Source organism: Plutella xylostella, chromosome 7 (genome assembly GCF_932276165.1).
Source record: "Plutella xylostella chromosome 7, ilPluXylo3.1, whole genome shotgun sequence".
Classification (NCBI taxonomy): domain Eukaryota; kingdom Metazoa; phylum Arthropoda; class Insecta; order Lepidoptera; family Plutellidae; genus Plutella; species Plutella xylostella.
In genome coordinates this window covers 4290967-4315892 of record NC_063987.1, presented here as the reverse complement: position 1 = coordinate 4315892, position 24926 = coordinate 4290967, and the positions used below count along the sequence as shown (strand labels likewise).

The window sequence follows — 24926 nt, the reverse complement described above, 5'->3', positions numbered from 1 at the left end:
GATACTTCAGTCATCTAAGAAAACAAAATTTCATTTTCTGGACCATGTTGAGTATTTTAATATCACTTCTAAGAATTACTATCAATTCAACACTTAAACATTAACCTTAGTCAAATTTATATTGTCCTTGTCTCCAATAGGTATCTGATGTGAAGCTCAACCTGCTGGATGCTTTACGATGGATCTTTAATCTTTGTCAGAAACAGCGGGACGGCTTGTTGGCTATCCCATAGAATAGCCAGGAACGGTCGGTCAGCCTTGAAGTATATCGTGTCATCATCACCCGACAAGGCCACAGCAGCAAAACCCGTGGCTGCGGCAGCTGTGCCTCCTTGCTCGTCTATACTCAATACTGCAGTATGGACGGCTGTAGATACTTTCGGGGTTTGCGTGCCAGTTGCCTCTATCCCGGATAGGTCCGACCTTGCTTCGAATATCCTTGTCAGGCCCATCTGGAAAGGAATTGCAATCATTGTTATTGATGGGACCTGTGAAACGATTTTCATAACTGTATTATCATAAGCTACTGCTGATGTGATGAGTGTGAGATAGACCTCTCCTGCACTTCTCCTAAGGAGCGTCGCAACGCAACATTTTTTCCTAGGTCATAATAGTTTTGTTATAATGCAGATTATTACATACATACCTACAATAAAGCCTTTTCTTCTAATTACCTTGATCCTAGGTAATGTACCCTCACACGAAATTTTAATGCCAAAGTAGATTACTCATTTCATCGTTCCTTACCTTTTGTAAGACATTCCGAAGCTGTGTGTCTGTTCGTATTGTGAACCTGGGCAGGAACATCCTTACTTCTCTGGATTCGAGTTTAGAGTACTCCAGCAGTCTAACTTCGTCAATTTTGGATAAAACTGTGTCCAAAGAAGACCCTCCTTCCGGTAGAATTAACATCAGCGAATACTGAGCTCCCTGAAAAATTAAAATGAATGACATTAGTTCAATAGAAATTAATTTAAGTATAGTTGCAATATAATTAGCTCATTTTACAGTTAGGCAGTCATTGTTACTAACCTAACTTATGTACATGATGGAATTTCATGGATGGAACATAAAAGCTTTTTTTATGCGATTTTCACAGTTCCAAGATAAATTTTCCAACATCGGGAAGGTAACTGATAAAATGCCACCCTGTATTATTTACAATAAAATATTCACCTCAAACGGCATAACAACAACTTGTGCCCCAATATATTTATCCAAACCAGCCTGGAAGTTCGTTATCTGTCTCATGAACGGCACCATTTTCCTCTGACCATTTTCCAAATAGAATTCCATGGGCTGGGTCATTTCTGAGCTGAAGCGCGTCTGCCACGTCCCCTTGAAGTATACCGCATTAGCCAACACCAGTTGCGTGGCAGCGGATATACTGTCTGAAAACACGAAGAATGATGATGATTACCGAGTATCAGAACCAGAGAGGTTATTGATCATAGAACTTAGGTTATGTTTATAGCAATCTTTAATACATATTCACTGCACTGTGGACCGAGGGTTCCTTAAGCTGACTGGCTAATCAACACCATGACAAATAGTCCAGCTCCTATTTACAAGATCAATAAGACTGCTGACTTGGCATCCTCAAAACCTTAAAGTACACTTCCAAGTGGAGCGGCTACGACGGCGGCGACAGTATTTTTTGTTCTGGTTAATTTTTGTTTTGTTTGTCACAGTAACAAATCAGTGTCGCTGCAGTTATACAAATTTTATTGTCGCTGCGTCGGTGTCGCCGGAGCCGCTCCGCTCGGAAGTGGAAATTTAAGGTAAGAGTCCACCTTTTGTATGCAACGGACGCATCGCATTCAGTATTCTTTGTATAGAAATTCACACAAGTGCAGCCACTTCATCGACATTCGATGCAGTTTCCCCGTACATTTATGACAATTCGTACGATACCAAAAAGTAGACTTTAATCAGGCGTAAATTCCTTACCTGTTGACAATAGTTGCTTGATAAAGTTCTTTGTTTTCACAGCTACCCAAGAGTTGATTCTACTGACTGCATAAGCAGGTCGCTCGAAGTTGATCGGGTTTACTTCGGAGTCGAAGTTTTGCTTCGCTACATTACTGAAGTTCTGATTTAATTGGAACGCATTCATAGCAGTGAAGATGCTGGTGGCGACCTGAAAGATGTTCTTCGAAGAGCGGTTCTGGAAAGGAAACACGAGACTTTTATTAGAAAAATCTGTAATGGTAACTTTTTAATAGGTACCTAGTTAGGAGTAGTAATAAACTACTAGTCGGGTCACTGAAAGAAATTGTAAACAAAAGAGCTTTGAAAGTATTTGAAAGAGTTACAGTGGCATGAGTGTAAAATAATTTTAAAAATACCAACAGTAAGTACAGTATGATCAAATTGGTCCATATTGTGGCAGGAAATTGTAAACGAACTAAATTATCATTAAGGTAGAGAGTCCATATTTCGCGGTATTCAAAATGGCGTCCTTATTTCGAGTTATATTTATTTTCATCATTATTACTCATTTTAATAGGTTTGGATACTCTAAAATTACATTTAATCGTTCATTAACTGAAACTACTTACTTACTTACATTACTGAATTAACTGAAACTACTTGATGTAGTAAATATGTTTAAAATTGCCTAAAATTACTAAAAACTCATGTAATGTGCCGTGAGGGCGACGCCGCCATGTTTTTCATACAAACGCGACCCGGCTTACGTAAGGCCAGCCATATTTAATAATTGTGTTTTTTAATATTTATACGACGTTCAACTTTGTAAATAGTTTATATTTAGTTTATTATATTCTTATACTTACATTAAATTTAAATTTTAACTCTTTTTAAACTAATTTAACCCCTTTAAACTCAAAAACAAAATACCTCGGTATAAGGGCCTGATTTTTATACGTTGTTCCTAACTCCGAGGTACCCTCGGTATAAGGAAAAATACTATGTCATGATTGTTAGCTTATAACTTTACAAATAATAACATTTGAAGTATATGCTTGATTACATAATAATAATGATGAACGTGACAAGCTTATAACCTAATTCGGCGGTACAAAATATCCTCTAGGAATCTTAATATGACACGATAATTGTTGACGCAAAAATCATGGTTACCTAGAAAACCTTGACTTAGTATGTATATTTGAAATGATAAAAAACAGTGTTATTTTATCGCTATTAACGTAAGTGATACATATTTTTACCAATATTTTATGCATGATTTGAGTAACATATCTATATTGTTTCTAAATCAATAATTTGATAACTCGAAATATGGATTATTAAAATACTTGCTGAACCCCTAATATGGAGTATGACATTTTACATAGGTAGGTAAGTACCTCGGAAATCGGAATATGACTCTACATCACACCTTCGCAGTGTCATCCGATGCCGTCATCAAACCATAAAGTCAAGATGAATTAGCGACTTTCTTCCTTAATTTAAAAGGGGTCTGGATAGATATGCCTGACTTTACGAAACTACTACTAGATACTACTTATTACTCTTTTTAAAAGAAGAAAGAAATTTGTAGACGTAAAACTTTATTTGGGTGAATAAAATAACACACACGACGGTTGAGTTTTTATAACACTTATATATATACACAATTGCCTAATTTTATTTCCATTATCCTTCTACTTCGTGGTCTGATGGCCGTTGTAATATTTTTATCCCAGAATTCCCAGATAAATAAATGTCCTGTATACTGCATTTCATGTTTGGTTTAGGGGTCTGGTTGATTTTTTCATTTTCTTGTTGTTGTCACTGAAAAATAAAGTAAGTAGGTAAATTGTATGGATAGTTGACAGAATTAAGCTTATCCTTATAAGTAGGTACCCATTTTCACAAAACTTAGTCAGTTTAGAAACGAAAACGCTAGAACAAAAACCTAGGTTAGTAACTAAACTGATGCCAAATTACTGATAAAAACATAAAAATATTTCCATTTTACGTAGGTAATTTCCTAAAATAATTCGCACACAAGCTTACCTTATCGATTTTCCAATTGCATATTGCAAATACAAACATAATAACAATAATTTAATAAAAGATGTTTGTTTTGTAATGTAAAGACTTAACAAAAATACTTTCAAAGAATAGCGGCAAACTTTTCGGCGGAAAATTGAACATGGCGCCACGCGCCTCCAGTCCAGCGCGCATGCGCCATAGAGATGTACACACGGCAACGTTAAATGGTTGGCAGGGCACACTAACGTAGGTAGTGTATGTGTGTGTCAGCGACGTCGACGTAATTATTAGTTCTGGGCGACCCACACACGGATATTGTAAGCATGTAGTTGTGCCAGTGACAATGATTCATTGTTTTTATGATATGAAGCAAAATTTTGCGAGGCATTGTAATAGATTGAATGGCTCAGTTGGTATGATACAAGACTTACAATAATCGGTATGGTGGTTCAAATCCAACTGAACTTACAATATTCCTTTTTTGTTTTTTTTTTATAGATTTAATTTATTTTTAATATGGTTAATAATATTATTGTAGTATATACGAATAAAAGCAACACAGAAAGTAAATGAAACAAGTTATTAAGTGTTAAAATTACCAAATTTATTCTTGCCGTAACATAACATTAAGGATGTTACTTTTTTGTTGTTTTCCGTTTTAAAACATAGTTTTAGTTTATATTAATAAGGAAAATTTTCAATTACCAGTTTTAAATCATAATAAACATCAGAAAAGGATGGACTGGCTGTTTTACTAAAGTAAATAGGCAAGTCATTAGTTATATGAATCAACATGTTAATTAGCTATAAATAAGATAACTTATTCCAACCTCAGTAACAATAACATCATTAACACATTGGCTTACCCATAGTTGTAAATAATAATAAGTATTTAACAAAATAACTAAAATCTTATACAAATGGAAAAAATAAAAATTACTGAGCTAACCCCAATAACTATAATTTTCACCACTTTTTCGGCATAATATCTTACGTCCATCCTTGTCTGACTTAAAGGACTTTTCATCACTAAATATCACCACATTGTTGCACCAATCAAAGTTTAAAATAGTCAGTCGCAAAACGCACTCTGTTTCGACGATGCTGATCGGTTAGAGCAATTTTCTTCGTCGGCCTCCGACACCGCAACCCAGCAGCACGCAAGTGAACCCGTACGGTTTGTAGGGATAGATTATGTGTTGTGGCCGTAGAACGGGTGCTGCAGAACGGATCAGCGCTATGTGCAGCTACGATTTCTCGATGGCGTGTTGATGCATCCGTATAGACGACTACTGTCTACATGTCCCGAATCTGCGTATCGGTGAACCCATAATTGAACAGTTCTCCTCTGCAAACAAAAAAAACAAATACTTAGCTTATACAAATACAAATATTCTAACAGTCAAATAAAATATTTGCAATTCTATGTTACTTACCGTTAAACGTCTTGCGATTTCACTAATTGTAATGTTTTGTTCATATAAATACGATTATCTCCGCCTTTTTGAACATGGTTAAGTGACTTTCCATAGTGACTGCGAAGAGTAATTAATTAAATTGACAAATCACAAAGTGAATCACTTTGCAGACGCAGAGGTGAATTGTCACTAAAACTAAAAACAAATTTCGTTTATTCATATTGTATGAGGGTAGAATGGTTTTAATTCTCAAATGAAGAACGAATCATATATTTTTGGCGAAGAGAAATAGTCGACAGCTATGCAGCTTGTAGTTATTTGTCAGTTTCAAATATATTAATTTTATACTCAACAGCGTTTAAATGAACGCAAAATTTGAATTAAGTTAAATAAAAATAACCATCCGTGGACTCGAACTCACGACCTATGTTTCATTAGTCTAACATTCTACCAATGAGCTACGAAGTGTATAGACACAGGTAGTGAAATTTTGCTTCACATCAATTTTATAACTATTTCACTAACACTACCGGTTGATATTTTTATGTCACAGCTGGTATACGGGCGTTTGCCTACGCGCAAACTCGTTTGTGCTGTTGTGTGTGTGTGTGTGTGGTTTGTTACTGGTGTGTAAACCGATTTCTGCGTTTATGCACACATAGACAACGTTAGTGTGCACACATACACTACGTTAGTGTGCCCTGCCAATCATTTGACGTTGCCGTGTGTACCTAGTGCAATGTTCCTTGCTTCCGACCTATGCTTGAATGAAAAAATAATCGATGCTGGATCGATTCCTGGGTAGATAGGTACTTTTATTATAATTATATTCGTTTATGGTAAATACATAACTCATCGGAAATTAGTACTGATAAGGTATTTGTGCTTTTGTAAGTATTCGATACTTTTCCTCATCCCTTACACATCTACTTTTATTACGTATCATCAACTTTTAAACATTTAAGTAAGCACATAAAATATCGTGGAAAAAATTTAGACCTTACTTAGATAAAAACTACTTATAGTAAAAAAAAATTAAATCATTCGAGTTCAATAACCGATTATATTCGATTACTGTCACTATTTCATCAATTTACCCCATCTCTACTCTATTTTTTTTTAATCGCTTGGAAAAGTCCATAGAACAACATAGAAGCATTATGAATATTTTTTCTACCCAATGTTACCAGTTGCAATAATGAATTATGAAAATGTTACATAAATAATAGAAATTATCACGAAAACCAATATAAATGGAGAGTATTTAATTCTTTTCATTACTTTCAACTACTATTTAGAATAATTAAATTTATTTAGAGTACTTTAAGGTTAAAAAAGTATATCGATATTTTCGATTGTAATTTCCTTACGTTCATGGCCACACTCATGGAGCCACTGACAGGACTAACTCGGAATATGGAACAGGCTACCTCGGTATAAGGAAGAAACCATAATCCTACCTCGGTATTAGGGCAAATCGACATGTGTAATAAATTATATTTTTTTAAGTATAATAAATGTGTTATCAATGAATCTGTGTTAAGAAATATAAAATTTAACGTATACTCTTACTTCGACAATGTTTCACATCAATATTGATGGTTACAAATGCTTATTTTTCTTACTTACTTTCAAATGTTGTGATTTACCTCGGAATAGGGACGCGTTACGTTATATAATTTTATTTATCCTCATTTCCTACATTTCTTTGGGTGAGTTCGCAAAGGTTATGCTTCATATTTTTTTTTATGTAGCACCTTAAAATTCAATCAAATTTCGGCATCGGTAAGCAATACAAAACTCACGCTATTTTTTTAACTACTTTTAAAGTTTTTTTTTATTTCTTTCTAAATTCTTATCACAACTTTAACAACGATAAACAAAAGGTACCATACCTTGACAGTATCAGTAAGTCGTTTGTACGAGTAGGCCGCCTCGTCGGCCCGCATGCCTATGACCCTGGAGATCTGGTACTCGGCGTCCCCTCGAGCACCCTGCTGCAGCAGCGCCAGGCAGACCGCTATCGAGTAGGGAGAGACCACCACGTTGCCTGGGTGAGCTAGATTCTGGAAAATGTCGGTGATGTCATTTGAGGTAGGGTTAGTGTAACGAGTATCATCATCACGAGCCAGCAGGTCCCCACTGCTGGGGCACAGGTCTCCTACCAATGAAAGAAGGGATTTAGGTCTAGTCCACCACGCTGGCCTAGTGCGGGTTGGTTACGAGTATGTTGCATAATGATTGGAGGAAGTTACTGTGTCATTTTTTTTCCTGTCCTATGTGGAGGAAGCCAACAAGCAGATTCACACACATTTGACTACTAATCTGTAATTTTTGGGAGTGTTAAAAAATAAATAGAAACCCAAGAAACCACTTGGTAAGAGTAGAAGAATTACGAGTATATAGATATTGTGCAAAGTAATGTTTTAAAACTGAATTTAAATATTATTTTCTATCCAAAGCGTGCTATTAGATACATTATTATGGACTGTTTATTAAACTTTTTTTCCTTAACATAAGTTCAGGCTTACCTTCAAAAGATTGAGGCCGAAGTTCGTCATCGTAAGTGACATTTTGCTGTATTCTTGTAGTGCTGGTGGCAGCGCGGCGGGCGGCAGACCAGCGTATTGGGACTGAGGCGGGGCCCCAGGGCTGGACACGAACCCCACCCTCTGCTGAGTGTCTACACCCTCTTGGAAGGTCACTCTTTCATCAGAATACGGTTTTCCATTTTGTGCCACTCCTACTGATGGGCCATTAATCGGTGGGTCATAACTTGATGGTCCAGTGTAGTATTCGCCATTGGTTAGTTGACTATTTGCAGTTTGTGTTTTAGTCGGAACGAATTTCTGTCCGTTATTTGTCTGAGAGTTCGACTGGCCATAGTTTGGTTGGCCGTTGTTGTCGTATTGGCCATTTATATGTTGATTATTGCTCGTGAGGCCATAATTCGGGAAACCATTTGGAAAGTTCTGACCATTGTTTAAGCCAAGTACTGTTGGTTCGTTATTCGGCTGTCGAATGTTTTGGTCATTATTAGTTGGAGTACTAATAGGTCGTTGATTGCTTGCTGGTTCATAGTTTGGCTGAGGGTTTTGAGTTGGTTTCTTTTGGAAGTATACATTATTATCGACTTGCGATCTAACCGTCACATCATTAGCAGGAACTACCGCTAATGCTTGCTGTGAGTTCTGCGCTTGAGCGTTGTTTTGATTGAACAATTTGTTGTAGTTGTCCTGAAAGTCTTTTTCTGCATTCGGTACTGGTGGATTATTTGATGCAAATCTGTTTTTTATAAATGGCGGTACAAATGATGCCAACGGCGAGTAGCATTTCACAAGCTCAATGTTCCACAATGCCAAAACGCACACTGAAAACAACACACATAATATAAAACATAATATTATGATCATAATGTATAAAAACAATAACTATAAGCATCTATAAGTAAGTTAATGTCAGCTATTTTAATCTCGCTTATACAAAGGTCATGACTTACGACATAGAATTTGATACTTCATCTCTTGATTTTAAGGGTTAGTAACTTGAAATCGTAAACTTTAATATCACTAGACTTTCTCATTTGGTATCAACACACTAATATCACACTTATTCCTTTAAATCACACACTTTTTTAACACAAAACACTCTGGTGGCTAGCTGACAACAAGTACGAGTGAAGACCAGAAAAGGAATTAAATTTCCTTATAAATATTATCGCTTCTGGCGGACAAGGAAAAATAGAATTAAATGTCAAGGAATATAATACATTATCAAATGAAACGCAGTGGATCATATGCACAAATACTAAGTACCTAGCTGTCCGGTTTTAAGAATTGGTTTTTCCCACTACCGCAGCCGGTTTTAATATGTTTTCTGCAAATGTTTTGTATAAATAATAAATACCTATATTAATTATCTATATAAGAATATCTAAGAAGAAATTCGGAGATATTATTATTAAGTTCGCAGGAAGATTACCGCCAATGAGTAAATAGATACTTATTTATTTAAATGCCATTTATTTTATGCTAGAGGAGTAGAGAGTATGTTCATTATAATATTATTATGCAGTGTACTTGTTTCAGTCATTCGTTTCCAGAGGAATAACATCGAGGGAACATTTATTCAAATCAAATCATTATTATTTATTGGTTCCAGAGTTTATATTTCATGGGGTCAGTCCGGACCTCCTCTTTTTTTGGACCCACACACAGATCATTCAAGAATCTCTTACCGTTTTCAGCTATTTGATATACAGCAGCGATGACGTTGTGACGACGCACGCAGCGCATCAATGGGGCATCGCCCAATGTCATATGTTCTGCAATTCACTCATGCACAATGATGATTACTTACTGTGGTAAATATGATGACTACTATTGGGTAGAAAGAGACACTTGGGAAAATAAAAAATGAGTGTGAGATTGTTAACATTTTAATGCCTACTTTACCTACAACCTATCTACATTAAGCACTAATAATTTTATCAGAAGCCTACTAAGTTTCATACAATAGATTTATTTCACAAACAAGTTTCCATGAGAAGAACTTTAGACACTTTTTCATTAACAAATCAAAATGTTGAACATGTATTAGAAAGCACTGTACACAAGCATATAAAATCTCTTTGCTAGAAATATAATGACTAACTTATACAATAGGTCCAAAATACCTGAACCGACATAATAATATCTACAGATTGAACTCAGGCACAGTATTAACAGTGTCCATAATAGTAAGTGTGCGAGCGACAGCAATGATCCTCTGGGCCAGGTAAGTAGGTGCTACGGAATACTGCTCGTAGGGGACCTTGTATTCGAACCTGGGATGAGACACGGTCCGGACAGAAACTCGTTGCGCCGAACACAGCTTCTTGAAACTACTTTTGGCTCTGGCTCGAAGGAATCTGTGAAAACACAAGTTATGTGAGGATCACGATTGGAATAAGTGGTCAATTTGCTAAAGATAAATTATACTCTGTCCTGTGTCCTAGCGTATAGTTTAACATTGAAGATAACCTGTGTCAGAGAAGCAACAGCACTAGAGACACTCACATACAATACTCATTACAGCTGACTTTATACATAAATATAACGTAACTTATTATTATGGTATTTCTTACACATTGGTATGTGGATTGTGGATTGATATAGAAAGATAAAACATTTATTATTTTCACTTTTACAACACACAACATACACTAACAAAAATATACTACTTAAGCACTTTACAACAAATAAATAAATCTCAATAACTCACACATGACAAGTCTCCAGTCTCGCAATAAGTTCCTTCTTCTTCAAGCACAGCACGGCGTTCCACACGGCAGCGGCCGCCATGGCTGAGGGGCACTCGCAACAGTTGTAGTTGTTGAGGAGCAGACTGGACATGACGAGGAACGTGGCCGCCAGCTCGATCTCGCCGGGGTGCTCCGGCTCGCAGACCCAGGATAAGTACGTGATGAAGTCTTGAGAGATGATTGGCTGCGGCGGGAAACGCTGGAAAGGGATTGGTGGGTGAATGTTTGTGAGACTGCTGCTGCTGGATTGAATTGAGTGGATGTTTTAGGGGAGAAGAGAAATCTGCATAAGAAGATACCTTCCATTATTCGATTATGTCTGATATATGTTTGAGAAGGTGAATATACGATATTTCCAGCAGACCTCCTCAAGCTCACGCCTACATCCTGTATAGAATGCGGTGGATTCACAGATCTCAATTCATTCTTCACTAGATACGCAGACAAAACTAACCAGCAACCCCAAAATCTTCCTCTCGCAGTAAACCAGCTGGTGCCTATGGAAGGCGTTATTAGCGCACTTGACCAGCCTGCTGGCCGGAGCGCCCGGCTGGTGCAGCTTCTGCGCGATCCAGTAGCACGCGGAGCCGATCAGCTGCAGCTGGTCCGGAGCGATCTCGAAGTTGGAGATGACCTGGTCGATGTACCAGATCGCCGCTTGCATCACGCTTGGGTCGCCGCTGGGGCCCTGCGAAGAAAATGGTGTTGTTGACAGTTGGTTGTAACTTTAGTTTGATGATATTTATGTTGTATATATTGTATAATGGTGTATTTCAAGGGATAGTACTGTGTATAGTACAGTTACTGGGCCTTAGGTGTGTTATACCTATGTAGTAGTAAATAAAAAGGTAATTTCATGTATGCTTAATGTGATTCAGTTTTTTATCACATCGAAATCGCAATGTACAGTTTTGTTTACGCAATTTAATAGTACAGTATTGTGTAGTCTGTGTCAAAGAAATAAAAGCCTACTCCTTTCACAGTTATAAAGCTACTGAGTGAATCAGATATCAGTACCCCCTACTGTACTTTTAACCTACGATAAATAATTATGTTCAAAAGCTTCTAACAATTCAAGACCTTTGAAAATAAAAAATTAAAAGTGTACTTACATTGACCTTCATCAACCAGTTGATGACACAAGCTCGTGTCACTCGGGGAAGTCTCAGCTTCAGAGGTGGCTTCCTCTCCCGACATTGCAGATACAGAAACATGTCATCCGTATACTCACTCGCCAAATATTTTGCATACTTCTTTGATACTGCAATAAGAGCAAATAAGTACACATAAAGACACTTTTGATGGAACAACTTTTTAATTTTGTATTCTTGTCTTTTCGGCCTACATACAAAATGTTGATGCCTTATTGGATTTCCTAACCCACCATTTGAGCACTATTTTGATTTCTTTGAAACCTACCCTATTATTTTCCATGAAAATGAAAAATAACTTACGTTGATCAGGTGACTTCAACGCGTTCTGTAGATGGTCCTTGTAATTAAGTTTTTTTCTGGCAGCCTCATCTTCTACTCTCTTTCTCTCTTTAGATATAGGTGACAGGCCTTGCAGCTCCCGGCTGTGGGGCCTCTTAAGGCTCCTCTTTATGTTCCTTATCCTGTTCAGCTCCAGAGGTCCTTTCAGAACTGGAGTCGCTGGTTTAACTGCCGCCTCATTGGCAAGCAAGCGCGCTGGTGCTTTTAAAACAACTTTCTTCGCTTCCTTAGATTCGTCATCACTTATGTTGATGACTGGACTTACATCTACTAGTACGTTATCATTGAATACTGCATAGTTCCAATCAAGATTTTCCCGTTTATTTCTAACTGTCACATTTTTGGCTTCGATTCTTACAGGAGTTTGCGTTTTGCCTTTGCTTGGCCCTGGACTGGCGTTCTGGTGATTTGGCTGGTTCAGAGTTCTTAGCGGTGCCCGGGCAGCCTTCATGGTTTGTATGTGTTCTAGTGTTAGATGTTTTGGGACAGGAGGTAATGGGTCTAACGGGAGAGGTATCCTAGTTTTACCTTTCGATCGATTAAAGTTTTCTTTGTATTCCATCACTGTAGGTACACAACACAAAATAAAGTCTATATTTTATACTATTTATATATTTTCCAGATTATTGATAGATTTAGTTAATATTATTCTACAACTTCGGTCACGACCAGCGCGACCGTTAGTGCTACTGACTGTGGGATGGATTGGATTAATTTTATTTTTTGGCTAAAGTTTTACAGCTACCTTCATATCATTTCATTTTAATTAATTTGGTAGGTGTGAACTAGGTTTCACGATAGTGTAGTTTTTTTTAAAGATGTGGCTGAATGAGGAAGGTTATGGAGTTCCTTGTGAGATACATATGTCCAGCTGTGGATGATTATGGGCTGATGATGATGAATTAGGTACGATGCGCATATGAATCGTTAAAGTTATTTCTATTGAGTTGAATAGACATAAACTTTTCGAAGTTTTTGAGGCTCTTTAGTGAGGAGACGTCAATCAAATGTTTTGGAAACGATGGGTTGAACATAATGTATCAATTAAACAACGAGTTAGTCATCATGAAATAAATAACTTTATTCACAACAATATCACATTAAATATAAAAAATAAATAATTTTCTTAATCCTATCTTAATCACTAAGGTGTGTACTTTTTCATTATCAAATGCTTCTGGTTCTTGTTTCAGTATAAGTAGTCAAAAAATAAACATCTCACAGCAAAACTAGCAGAATAAGTTATTAAATAAACTTTAAGTTAAACAGGCAATCATCAGACTATGTAAAAAGCGTTGTGAAATTCAAAATCACAACGACAAAAAAGTATCAAGCATTGAACACAGAAAAGAGTATTCTTAAAAATAAGGTTTTTAAATTTCGAACGGAGTCGGTTGGTGGGGGTCGGTGACCTTGCCAGCCACCACGACGAGGTTGTCCAGCCGGTCTAGGATGAAGAACAAGAAGGGGTGTTCTACAGAGAACTTGCGGGCTGGCTTCACGTCACTGAGGGGGAGGTTCTTCAAGGATTCCAGCTCCTTCAACTGCACACCCTCACCAGCTGTGAATGGAAAAAAGGGTAAATATCTTATCATGTTTATCAGACGGGGTCGATTGGGATTCCCATTTTTCATCTGTAAGTATTAGTTCATTTATCTACAGTTAATTATGAATCACACAACTCTGATAATGAAGGGTAAACCCCCAGTGCAGAATCTCGATACTAAGTCATGATTTGATGAACTACCTATACATATTATATTTTTTATCTCTAGCGGATTTGTATTTCGGCTTCACTTCTTCATGATATTGTGCTATAACAGAGAGACATTGTGGAGCGCGCGGCACACGACCAACGATTCACAGTAGGGCTGAAGATGCTGCTCACGCCGGACTGCTCCCGTACCACCTCTGACACATTAGCAATTAACAATCCATAAGCAGCGTCGCTCTCGTCAAAAATAAGTCAGATACATACAAGTTACATCAGATTTGACAAGCGAGCGACGCTGCTTAAGAATTGTTAAGGGCTTGGGCACAAATCTGCGATGCGAACTCACATCGCAAAACGTCTCTCTTAAACTCGTAGGTGTTCCATAGAAGAGAGCGTACAGTCGCGTGTGTTGCGAGCTCGCATCGCGCTCATTCGGGTCCTAATTGCTATGTTCCGTGGTGGTAGTCCAACAGACGAGGAAGTTACCTGTGAGTGAAGATCCAGTAGCCTCGGCGTTGTCGACCCTGACGGCCACGTGCTGCACCAGCTCCTGCACGAACAGACCCTCGGCGGGGGACACACGCGACAGGTCTGCTGAGGGGCTGAAGATGTTGCTCACTCCGAACTGATGGGGAAGAAATTTAGGGTTATAGTAGAGGTGGGTTGATGTGTATGCAGTTGGGGATACATTTGCTGCTATGTATGGTGAGGAAGAGAGATTAGGATTATAGTATAGGTCAGTTAGTTGTGTATAGCATACGGTTAAAGTCTTGCTAAGTGCATCAATAAGTAAGAATAGGCTGGTTTTTTCGTACATAACATTCCCACGGTAGCTATAGTAGTATACAGGACTCCTAAAACAAATAGATATTATACGAAAAAGTAAGATTTATTATCGTTTAAGAACTAAGTAGGTGATACCCGTCATTAAATTCTACCGTTTATTTTCAGCTTACCTTAGCCAGCGCAGCCACAGGCTTCGTCGTAGTCTCCACGTAGAAGCTGGGCAGTGACACATCCAGACGCTCCTCCGTCAGACTCTCCTGGATGTCGGCGAGTGACACCACGGGCAGGTCAGCGATGAGGCGGGTGAGGCCGTCCCGCGAGCGTGGGACGACGGCCAGGAGCGCGTAGCGACCACCCTGGGGAGACAGAGATGGAGGGGCTGGGTTAATGTGTGTGCGAGGGAGATGTGTGAACCTGGGCTGATAGTAAGGTTATGGATTAATGGGGTTTGGATATGGATAGCTAATGCTATATCCACTAATGATGGAGTTTTTACGAGTTACTGTTTTATTTTTATTCAGGCATATGCCTCCTTTTATTTGTATGTATAAGTCGCCTCTAAAATGACTTTACTACCTACACAAAAACGGATGCATCGGAAATCTAGCATAATTTAATTATGAAGCTTCATCATTTGATTATAGAAGCACCTATGATAAGAATAAAGAATGTATAGTATCTTAATACGTGGAATGAATAGCAAGTGAATGCAATGTGAATGTGACTTCCTCACTTCAAACAATTAAAAGATCAACTGTAGATAATATACGACACATAGCTCATGCGAGCAATGCGACTCTCGACTTATTGTTTGCAGCTCATTTGCAAAATCTCACGCGTATTGCCATTGAGGAGTAAACACCAGAATACACAAGCGTTTGAAATGGTAACTTTCACTGAATTTCTAAAATATTCCACTCTGTTTTAGACAAATGTACTTTAAAGACAATAGCAATATACTTAAACGTTATTTAGACTGCACTTTCCCAGTCTAGGTAAAGTACTCGTATTTATACCTGCTATCGATATTTTGAATAAATGTAGGTAATATTAGAGTCGTTTGAACTGTACAAATTTCCATTTACTTGTAAACTTTTGCAATAGCTACGGTACCTAGAGATGCAAGTTAAAGGGCTCCTACACTTCTAATCGTGCCAAAAACATAAGACTCCAGATTTGATTATACTCACATCATAAGGCAGTTCGATGACCTCGCTGTCCAGGTCGGGCATGGCTCCAGTCCTGAAGCTGCCGCAGGTCTTCATCATCGGGACGGATCTCTTCTCGGTGGCCGACTTGTAGAAGACGCCGTTCTCAACCTTCTCGAAGGGTTTCTTCCAAGCGCCGCGGAAGTACATGCCGTTGAAGATTATCATCAGAGAGTTCGATGGTGATGCTGGAAACCAAACGAGATAGATTAAAAAGAGTTTACAAATGAGGCTAAAATAGTAACAAAAGCGGTATAGTTATTATAAGAGAAAAGAAGTATAGTTTAGTAGCAGGCTATGGAAGACTAACATGAAAACCTGTTATAAATGACAGTCATACTTTTAGTAGATTTCTTGCCGACGCTGTTGACAGAAATGCTGGATGAGATGTCGTTCTTGTCCATGAGCACCTTCAGACTCCGGGCGTGGTTCCTCGCCTCCACCGCCACCATCGTCTCTTCCTCCTCGCCAGACTCTTCCTTCTTCGGGTAGGTCTTTACAAGCTTTATCTTCTCCTTGATGTTCTTAGCGGGCTTGATGTATTCGACTGGTGTGATGTCAATCTTCTCAGGTTTGTCTTCCATGGCGAACGATATGAATTTCTCCTGAGTTTCTTTAGGAGGGACTAGATCAGCGATTTCCTCGTCTTTCTTGCTTTCTGTTGGCTTCTCTTCGTCTAGCTGGACCTCGATTTTAGTTTCGTACTTCTCTTCGTTTTCGTTCTTCTCCTCATGGCTGATGATGTGGTCGGGGTTGTATCGTTCGACGGACCTGACTTCAGTGAGGTAGTAGTCTTCTAGTATCTTTTTGTAGTCCTCATTAATAGTGTAGTTCTTGTAAATGTAGAAGAAGTTCTTCAGTTCTGGTTGGTTGTATTTGTATTCGTTGGTGTTCTTCAATCTCTCCATGATGTAGCGGTATGTCTTCCTGGTGATAGCTTCATCAGCTGGCAGGTGGAGTGCGGACACCAGCTGTTCCTTTGTTTCTCCTTGAGCACCTTCGGCTAGGATGGCCAGAATGGCGGAGTATCCGAGCGGTGAGAATGCGATGTTGGAGTTATCATCGATGTATCCCTGAAAACATAAAAAACACAATAAGTTAAGTACACATAATTTAGATACCTTAGAAGTGAGAGTTTGTTTTCCAACTAGTTCATTTAACAAGAAAGTAAAAGTGCCAAGATAAAATAAGATTAGACCCTCGGCCGTGATTACCTGGAAAATTGCAGTAGAAAGCTGATTGGTGGCTTCCCCGACGAAGCTGGTTTCCTTGGGCTGCTGCGAGCGGCCGCGGCGCAGCCAGCGCGCCTGGCTCAGGCCAATGGCCAGGCATAGCACTGGAAACAAAGGAAACACTACTTTAGATGACGATTTTGATGAGATTATAGTGATAATTAAACTGATAATATATATGCACTCTAGTCACATATAAGAAGGAAATGTAACATGAAACAAATTGAAGTTCCAATCAGACAAATTTTATCTGATTGGAACTGTTTGTGTATGTACCAATTAATACAAATCAAATTAAACTTAGAACATTGCTAATAGACATCGAAAATAATGGTACTAGGTAGAAAACATAAATTTTACGGTTGATTAAGATTGTTATTTGTTACAAGTGCTAACGAACATGGGTGACAAGTTTAAGTTTACGTAAATTGTGTTAACTAGCGCTAGCCGTTATTTTTCGATATTGTTGTCAATATTCCTAAAGAACCTAATGTAGTTTTATTTTTGATTTTTTTTTATGATAACAGTGCATTCTGAAGTCATGATTTTGAAACTTATATCTTTTTAACGGTGCGACCCCGTTCAGCGGATAGTATTTAAATAATGCACCCGTTACAGGGTAATAAGGACATATTCTTAATCGCAGTTTAACAGTTAAAGCAAGGTTACGGCTTATTTTATAGCTGGACCAGTTGCGAATACGGGTTATGAAGTGGGACGCTAGCGGTACCAATGCAAATGCGCGTAGGAACTAAGCCATAGGATATACTATGAGAACATGTTTGTATTGATACCAGAGCATTTGATACAATGTGTTTACACTAACGGGGTAACAATAATATATACTTATTCTAAGTTTATTTATCTAGATAGAAACGGTTATGTTAGTCCCAATGTAATAGGGGGCGGGCCTATTGCCATTTTACGGGCACATCCAAGACCCGAGAACAAATATCTGTGTTTAAACAAATATCTGCCCCAGCCGGGAATCGAACCCGGGACCATCGGCTCAGTAGTCAGGGTCACTAACCACTACGCCATTCGGTCGTCTGGCGAAAAGTGGGTGCAGCAATGCACCTCTGCCTACCCGCAAGGGAGTACATTAGTACAAGGCGTGAGTGCGTGTTTTTTTTTTTAGATACGGTTCCCGGCCGACTTGGAAATAGTGGAACCTTGTTCATCGCTTTACCAAAGTGACTAAATTATTATCATCATCATCAGCCCTTAATCGTCCACTGTTGTACACTGGTTACAAAGTTTCTTACTATAGCTCGACAACTTCGTGCGCGACCCTCCTTGCGGGGTGACAGACGCGGAGGAGACGAGGTACCCAAGACGACAGCGGGTAGCGGGAGAGGTCGCGGGGAAGGACAACGCGTGCACTGCACGTCATTATTACGGCAGTCTCGGCCGCGCAGCCGAGGCGGCCACATGTGTTGTAAAATCTGTCATAATCTGAGTTCGACGCACATGAGACCACTGATCCTGAGACCATTAGTCTTAGGATGAGTGTTGAGGCCAGAACCGCCACAAACCTTGGAATATTTACCTTATGAATTTTTATTATCATATTATTATTATCTATGATTCGTCAATAAAATAACGTCAAAAACCACAAATCGTATATTTTCGCAAATAGGTAGATTAAATCGCATTATAAAACTATGTCGGAGTTCAAGAAGATTTTGAGTTTACCTTGCTTTATAATTAGGTTTACTAAATTCATTCGATTAATCGAAACGTCAAATTGTCACTTGAAATTTTGGCAGTTTGGGTGGAATCTGTGGACGGTGCATATTAAAAAATAAAAAGGTAAAGTGGGTAGTCGGTTGAGCAGGGAGGGACTGTCATTCTGATTTGAATTATTGAACGGGTCGGTTGTGCACATTCCGCAGGGTTACCACGTTTCGCTGCAACAACCAGGCTTGCTGCTCCAGTTTACTCGGGAGCTAGGCTGGCTGAGCTGAATTTAAGGGGATATGTACAAAGGTTCCACTCGAGAGAGCCACTTACAGGTGCTTCGCCCTCCTCTCTGAATAGAATAGAATAGAATAATCCAACTGTATCAAGTGCATCCTCGTGTATTTTGTAAGATTGATCTGTAATTCCGAATAAATCGAGTGTGTACTACCTATCTGTGCCTTTATTTCTGGGGTGTGATGATGAAGGCGATACCAACGACCTAGCTGATCGAATCATGGACCAACCACCGCTAGCTCGTGCCCACTCCCCGACAACTATATAATCTTCGGGGGTTTCCTGTAGAACCGTGTACCGAATCTTGATTTGGCCGAGGTTTGGTAGAATGCAAAATCTGCTTACTCCCGAGTAACTGGTAGTTTACTCGTGAGTAAAAAGTTGTTCGAGCTTGGTCGAATCTACCCTAAATAATGAAACTAGTTTTAAGAACCTTTTTATTGATCAACATTTAACATTTATTTATTTTTTTTTAATAATTTTTAATAACATAATTTACTCTTTCATTACGTCACAAATAGTGACACGTTATCGCGAGATTTATCCGGGCATACTTTTCTCCGTGTGTACTCGTCTTCTAAAATGTCGTGCTACCTCGCCCCCGCCACTTCTTTCACCCCGCAAGGAGGGTCGCGCACGAAGTTGTCAAGCTATATATGCAATATTAGGTAACTATGTTTGTATTTTTGCATGTAACACCTGAGTTGAATGTAACACACAATAAACACCAAATAAGCTGCTCTTCTTATTATAAGAATTTACGTAATTAAGTAACGTGCAATGAATATAAGTATATTATATGTTTACAGTTTAAAAGTTCTACAAAAGTTCCACACAACAACAGCAAGGCTTGCTGACGGTACTGGCAGTCTAGCAGTAAGTGCTACAATAGCGAAGGGTCAGTGAAGTCCATTCACCGGCGTGCGGTACCGGCGGCCGTTCCGTGGCCTTACACGAGGACTGTAATGACCAGATGACCACTCTTCGGTAGATTTAAGTGTAAATGTAAGTCTATTACTTTGTTAGATAAATAAACGTCTTATCTGGCTGGTATGTCCAATTTTCACACCGAAATCATGTACTTAGCCTAAATTTTGGATAAAACAGCTAGATACTACTATTAGATCAAATACTAGAGAAATCACAATGGATAGAACGGTAGCTACCTTAGGAAATACTTAATACATTTTTTTTTTTTTTGGTTGTCGGTAATATTTGGTAGATTGCATTCATTGATATAATATGTATTTCTTTATGATGGAATCTAAAAATGTTTGCGGAAGAAAACACACAAACTTGTTCAACGAAGTTTTAGTTTAGTAATTACGCATCTCATATTTTTTAGACATACTAAAATGCAATATACAATAAATAATTTATTTCCTATTGCAAAATTTGAAAACAATTGTTTAAACTACAAATTATTATTGGAAAAGTGGGTCATTGCTGGCTTTCAGACACTTTTATCAACAATTCTGTAACAGAGTCAATACAGCTGCGCGCTGTTGATAATTATGTTTAATATGGTAAATTACAAAAAAAAACTAATTCGCGGTTAATAAGTACTTACATTCATCATACCAAATTGTAAAATTATGGTCATTTTGAAAAACTTTTGACGAATTTATGTGATTGTCAAAGATTTTTGTTGTGTATTTTATAGGCTAAAGTGAACTTTATATGAGAAGCAGTATTTGAACGCACTCTACCGGTACCGTTGCTTCTCACTAGGATGATGATGACTTGCAGTTTAGATAGACCACAAGGTCTATATGCACACAAGTGCATAGAAATAAATATTAATATTTATGTAATTCCCTTTTCATAAGTTACAAAGCGAAGTTACTACCAAGCTTTTTTAACTTTTTTTGTACATGTACGTACTACACGATTTCATAACATTATAATTGTATCTAGAGAATAGTTCTGTTTGTCTCTGTTTATTACGATTACGTGAGGTAAAAAGGAGATCTAGATCAGTCTGAGTAAGTAGCTGTGTTCAAACGTGAATGTTTGTTTGAACATGATTTTGCAAAGTGGTAAGTATACTAAGCCAAAAGAGGGTGTCTCTTTGGTCCAACTACTTTTGGAAAAGCTACTCCAATGTAGGAAAGTTTCTGTGGGGAAGACATATTTTCTATATTTTCCAAAAGATTTGAACAAAAGTTGTTCATATTGATCCCCTGAGTCACCCTCTTTATTTATAAGATCTTCAATGGTACTGCGATATAATCCCATATAATTTAAAAAATGGCGTGACCTTCTCCCTACCCCTCATTAGTGCAAATAAATACATTATTATTTATATAAAAGAATTAAGAGGCTTGAACCGGTCAGATGAGATCACATTTGATTTAGCTGAGGTAATGTCCATAAATAGCCTTGTTGAGACGAAGTATGTACAATGCCAATGACAATATTCTAAAGATAAATTGTCAGCAAAATATTTTTTCTTGTAGTGCACCAGCAGGTTTACTGTTTACTGGTAACATAATCACAAACATAGACAGTTTAGTTAAAAAAAGAAAATTCAATAAAAAGTAATATCTAAATATAATTGGTCATACATAGATGATGAGTTCCAATGATTTTATGCAAAAAATCATAGCAGCGCACTTTATAATAACATTACAGAGTTAAATAACATGCTAGCTATGATCTTAAAGGTAATGATTATAATTTAGTAAATTATGGGTGTTTTTGCAATGGATCTGTATGGAAATAACTGGATTCACCCAGACCATGACCGATGGATATGATTGATAAAAAATGTAATCAAACAGTAGTGAAATCATTAGATTGGATATAAAAAAATAAAAATCTTCATAATATATACTATAATATCATTATAATGTCATTAAGTTAATAAACTTTTTAAATAAAAAAAATTGTACCTGAAGAAATAATTACTATAAACATTCGCTTTTGGGCCCTGTAAGTTATACGTACCTACATAATATTAATAAGTTATCTAACTTAGTTAGATTTTCCTAGAAGAATTAAGATTTTCAATTAGTTAGGTAGGATATAAAGCATAGGTAGATAAAGGATTTTTATTTAAATAAGTAATAACCTTCTTAATAAAAAAATAAATATATAATAACTTAACCTGACCTAATTAAAATATAATAAATGTTTTAAATCATAATTATAACTTACCCAATATAGTAAAGCGCATTATGATTTAGCGCTTATCTTCACTTTAAGTACCTGAAAAAATTTAAAAAAGTCAGTCAGTAACAGCGACATAAAATTAGGTACTTGCCTCTTTATTTAACAGGTTTGTAATAATGATAATGTTCATATTTTTTATGCAAGTTACTTTATAATAATCTTAATAGTTAAGAAAAAATATTTAAGGATTTTTTAATATTTATGGAAGTATTACTAATATTGATAGTCAAGTAGTTAATAAGTTTTACGACTTTTATGTAAACTGTTGTAAAACTAATCCTAATTCTAAAGCCTATCATCAAATCAGTGTTGAATAGTTGATTCAGATAGTGATAGCGATAACACTAACAACAAAGCAAACTCAACCCGTTAAGTTTGTCCACTGACCCACTTTTCACCTAGCAAAGTCGACGACCTCCTTACTATAAAGTGGTATGAAAACTACTTACGTTACTACTGGCCACTTGCACACTGTAACACAAATAAATAAAAAAACAAAAACAAATCGCGGAAAACAAGATGGTGGAAATGTCAAATTGCGCGGGAAAGCACGGCTGCCTCGGACCGCGTTCAATCTAGAGTGACGTTCGCGGAAGCTGGAACTGTGCGTTTTATATAGACATTTCACAGTTATGTTTGAAGAAGACTCTGTTAGGTTAGAGGCGGCACGCTCGCTGGTGGTAAGACTGACTATGGCTGGTTTTAGTTAGTTATCACATAGGTAGGCAGGTCTAAGAAGGACTATTCAGTTAGTGCGGTAACTCCTTTCCAACGGCTGTAGTTTGGTCATATCAGCCTATGTTGTGCAGAGAGCTGAAGCACCTTTATCGATAAATACACAGAATGATGTCCTGGACTTAGATCAGAAATCAGATGTAACTGTGCAAGTTAAGTCACCAATTTTCCTCGGATTTTCTACTGTATTGTGTAAAGCTGAGATCGGCAAATAATTTCCTTAAAATAGGTAAGCCATTGGACGTAATTCATTTTTTTCGTCTTTTCCTTCGCTGTGTTGCTACGAGTCGTCTGGGGCTGTCTCCAGTAGGTGCTTCCATTATTTAACGTTTGTAAGGGATAGGGCGGAATTACTCTTATTTACTTATTTCATGATGATTTATAAACTATATTATCTAAAAAAAACTTAATTTATATTGGCAATGATAGGATGTAATGAGACCATGCCTGTATGTATTGCGCTCAAATATTTGTGTATGTCCACATTGTCCACCAACCCGCACTAGGCCAGCGGCAGCCTGGTGGACTAGGCCTAAAACCCTTCATTCATTGGAAAGAGACCCGTGCCCTAGCAGTGCGGATGTGATGGGTCGCGAACTCGCGATGATGATTTGTCTATGGTCACCGCTGAATCCATTTTTCGAAGAGTAATAATAAAAATCCTAGTGAAATCGTGATGCCGTATCTAATTGTTCTCAAGCTGCAACTCCCGATAACGGACACGCGAATCCGAATAAATTGCAAAAGAAAACGAAGAAATGGCGAAGAGAGGTCTTCGGACCGTAAAACGATGTGATTAAAAACAAACTGGTCCACTTATGTATAGTGATTATGTATAGTAATATCAATTAATCGAATGCAGCGCGATATTGTCTCGGCGGCGCCAACTTTCGACATCCTAAATAAAACCTGAATTAAAAAGCAAATAATTCCGTTAACAGGACTCGTTATTTTTACAGTGACAGAATGAGGCAGCCGAAAATAATTCCGTACTTATTCATGTTGACAGCACTGTTATATTACTTTTGCGATCCTGTATTTTTATAATGGAAATTTGTCTGTAAAAAATTTCGTACTAATTAACTTGCCAGCGCCACCATAACTTTCATCACAGGGTAAGCTAATAGATAATTTCAGAAGCAACAACAACGAGACTTAAGGACCTACTCGTTTGTCCGTCTTTTTATGTCTATCTATCCATAGGTTGTATGGAAGAGATTAAGATGGTATCTCAGTCGGGTAAGCGCCTGCTTTTCACGCCAGAGATTCGGGTACAAATCCCGGCGCTGACTAACGAGTTCTTTGGAATATTAGTACATGTATACCATTGCTCTAACGGTGAACGAAAACATTGAGAGGAAACCTGCATCCTTATCTAGATTTAGCACATGTTGATGTGTGCACCCACCACCAACCCGCAGGGGATCAGCGTGGTGGGAAATGGTTCAAGCTTAGGAAGGCAGTTTATTTATAACATTTAGGCATTCCAGAGAGCCTCGCCAGAGGTACTTACACCCCCACAGATAATAGAATAGAATATATAGTCTACCGTGGTGTCGCTAATTCAAAGAATAATAAGATAAGTAAGATAATTCATATAACAGTAAACTTTTTTATTATTATTACTATTCAGCCGTAGCTGTAATCTGTTAAAGACATTCCTTTTCAGATTACTATACCTCTTTTGCAACCTCGTAAAAAATCTATCCATTTATCGTTCGCAACGACACTAGGTACTACCCAATTATGACAAAATAATAATTAGGTACTAATATGATGATGATGATAATGATGTTCAAAAGTGAGGACCTAAAAACAACCTCAAGATTTTAGATGAAGAGAGGATAGCATCCTTGCCAAGTATTACTGCAAAGGACATCGGGCGTTTTTGTCCCGCTTTTGGTGTATGTTCGCGACATTTCAA

At 37.7% G+C, this 24926-nt stretch overlaps 3 protein-coding genes across 5 annotated transcripts; all 3 read right to left on the bottom strand.

Annotated features, from left to right (window-relative positions):
- Positions 1 to 28: 28 nt before the first annotated feature.
- Positions 29 to 9082, bottom strand: LOC105383414 (antichymotrypsin-2). The gene is made up of 7 exons (XM_011553459.3): positions 8881 to 9082; positions 7913 to 8751; positions 7277 to 7447; positions 1951 to 2167; positions 1177 to 1391; positions 748 to 930; positions 29 to 452 (listed from the first exon to the last, which is right to left on the bottom strand). Exons 1-7 carry the CDS (start codon positions 8900 to 8902, stop codon positions 174 to 176), a joined length of 1926 nt encoding a protein of 641 aa, XP_011551761.3. The 5' UTR covers positions 8903 to 9082; the 3' UTR covers positions 29 to 173.
- A 721-nt stretch (positions 9083 to 9803) lies between these two features.
- On the bottom strand, positions 9804 to 13118 carry LOC105383391. The gene is made up of 5 exons (XM_011553432.3): positions 12138 to 13118; positions 11796 to 11944; positions 11138 to 11371; positions 10644 to 10882; positions 9804 to 10290 (listed from the first exon to the last, which is right to left on the bottom strand). The coding sequence occupies exons 1-5, from the start codon at positions 12736 to 12738 to the stop codon at positions 10077 to 10079; spliced, it is 1437 nt and encodes a 478-aa protein (XP_011551734.3). The 5' UTR covers positions 12739 to 13118; the 3' UTR covers positions 9804 to 10076.
- Positions 13119 to 13232: 114 nt separating this feature from the next.
- On the bottom strand, positions 13233 to 22941 carry LOC105383392 (serpin B4). 3 transcript variants are annotated; one of them, XM_038106819.2, is made up of 8 exons: positions 22717 to 22941; positions 22253 to 22303; positions 17099 to 17220; positions 16195 to 16957; positions 15867 to 16072; positions 14847 to 15032; positions 14377 to 14515; positions 13233 to 13737 (listed from the first exon to the last, which is right to left on the bottom strand). In XM_038106819.2, exons 2-8 carry the CDS (start codon positions 22269 to 22271, stop codon positions 13550 to 13552), a joined length of 1623 nt encoding a protein of 540 aa, XP_037962747.2. In that variant the 5' UTR covers positions 22272 to 22303; positions 22717 to 22941; the 3' UTR covers positions 13233 to 13549. The 3 variants fall into 3 exon arrangements, with proteins under 3 accessions (XP_037962747.2, XP_011551735.3, XP_037962749.2); XM_011553433.3 differs by having other exon boundaries at positions 16225 to 16957; positions 22717 to 22907; XM_038106821.2 differs by lacking the exon at positions 22717 to 22941 and adding an exon at positions 22655 to 22673.
- Between the last annotated feature and the right edge of the window lie 1985 nt (positions 22942 to 24926).

Coding starts and splice junctions, on each gene's coding strand:
- LOC105383414 (XM_011553459.3), bottom strand. CDS start 8,902: ATGAAGTATCAAATTCTATGTC. Junction 931..1,176: donor TTGTTGTTATGCCGTTTGAG/GTGAATATTTTA, acceptor TTAATTTTTCAG/GGAGCTCAGTATTCGCTGAT. Junction 453..747: donor TTCGGAATGTCTTACAAAAG/GTAAGGAACGAT, acceptor ATTCCTTTCCAG/ATGGGCCTGACAAGGATATT.
- LOC105383392 (XM_038106819.2), bottom strand. Junction 15,033..15,866: donor TCATCGAACTGCCTTATGAT/GTGAGTATAATC, acceptor CTGTCTCCCCAG/GGTGGTCGCTACGCGCTCCT. Junction 13,738..14,376: donor TACTGGATCTTCACTCACAG/GTAACTTCCTCG, acceptor TTCCATTCACAG/CTGGTGAGGGTGTGCAGTTG.
- LOC105383391 (XM_011553432.3), bottom strand. CDS start 12,738: ATGGAATACAAAGAAAACTTTAATCGATCGAAAGGTAAAACTAGGATA. Junction 10,883..11,137: donor GGAAGATTTTGGGGTTGCTG/GTTAGTTTTGTC, acceptor ATCCCTTTCCAG/CGTTTCCCGCCGCAGCCAAT. Junction 10,291..10,643: donor AGACTGGAGACTTGTCATGT/GTGAGTTATTGA, acceptor GTGTTTTCACAG/ATTCCTTCGAGCCAGAGCCA.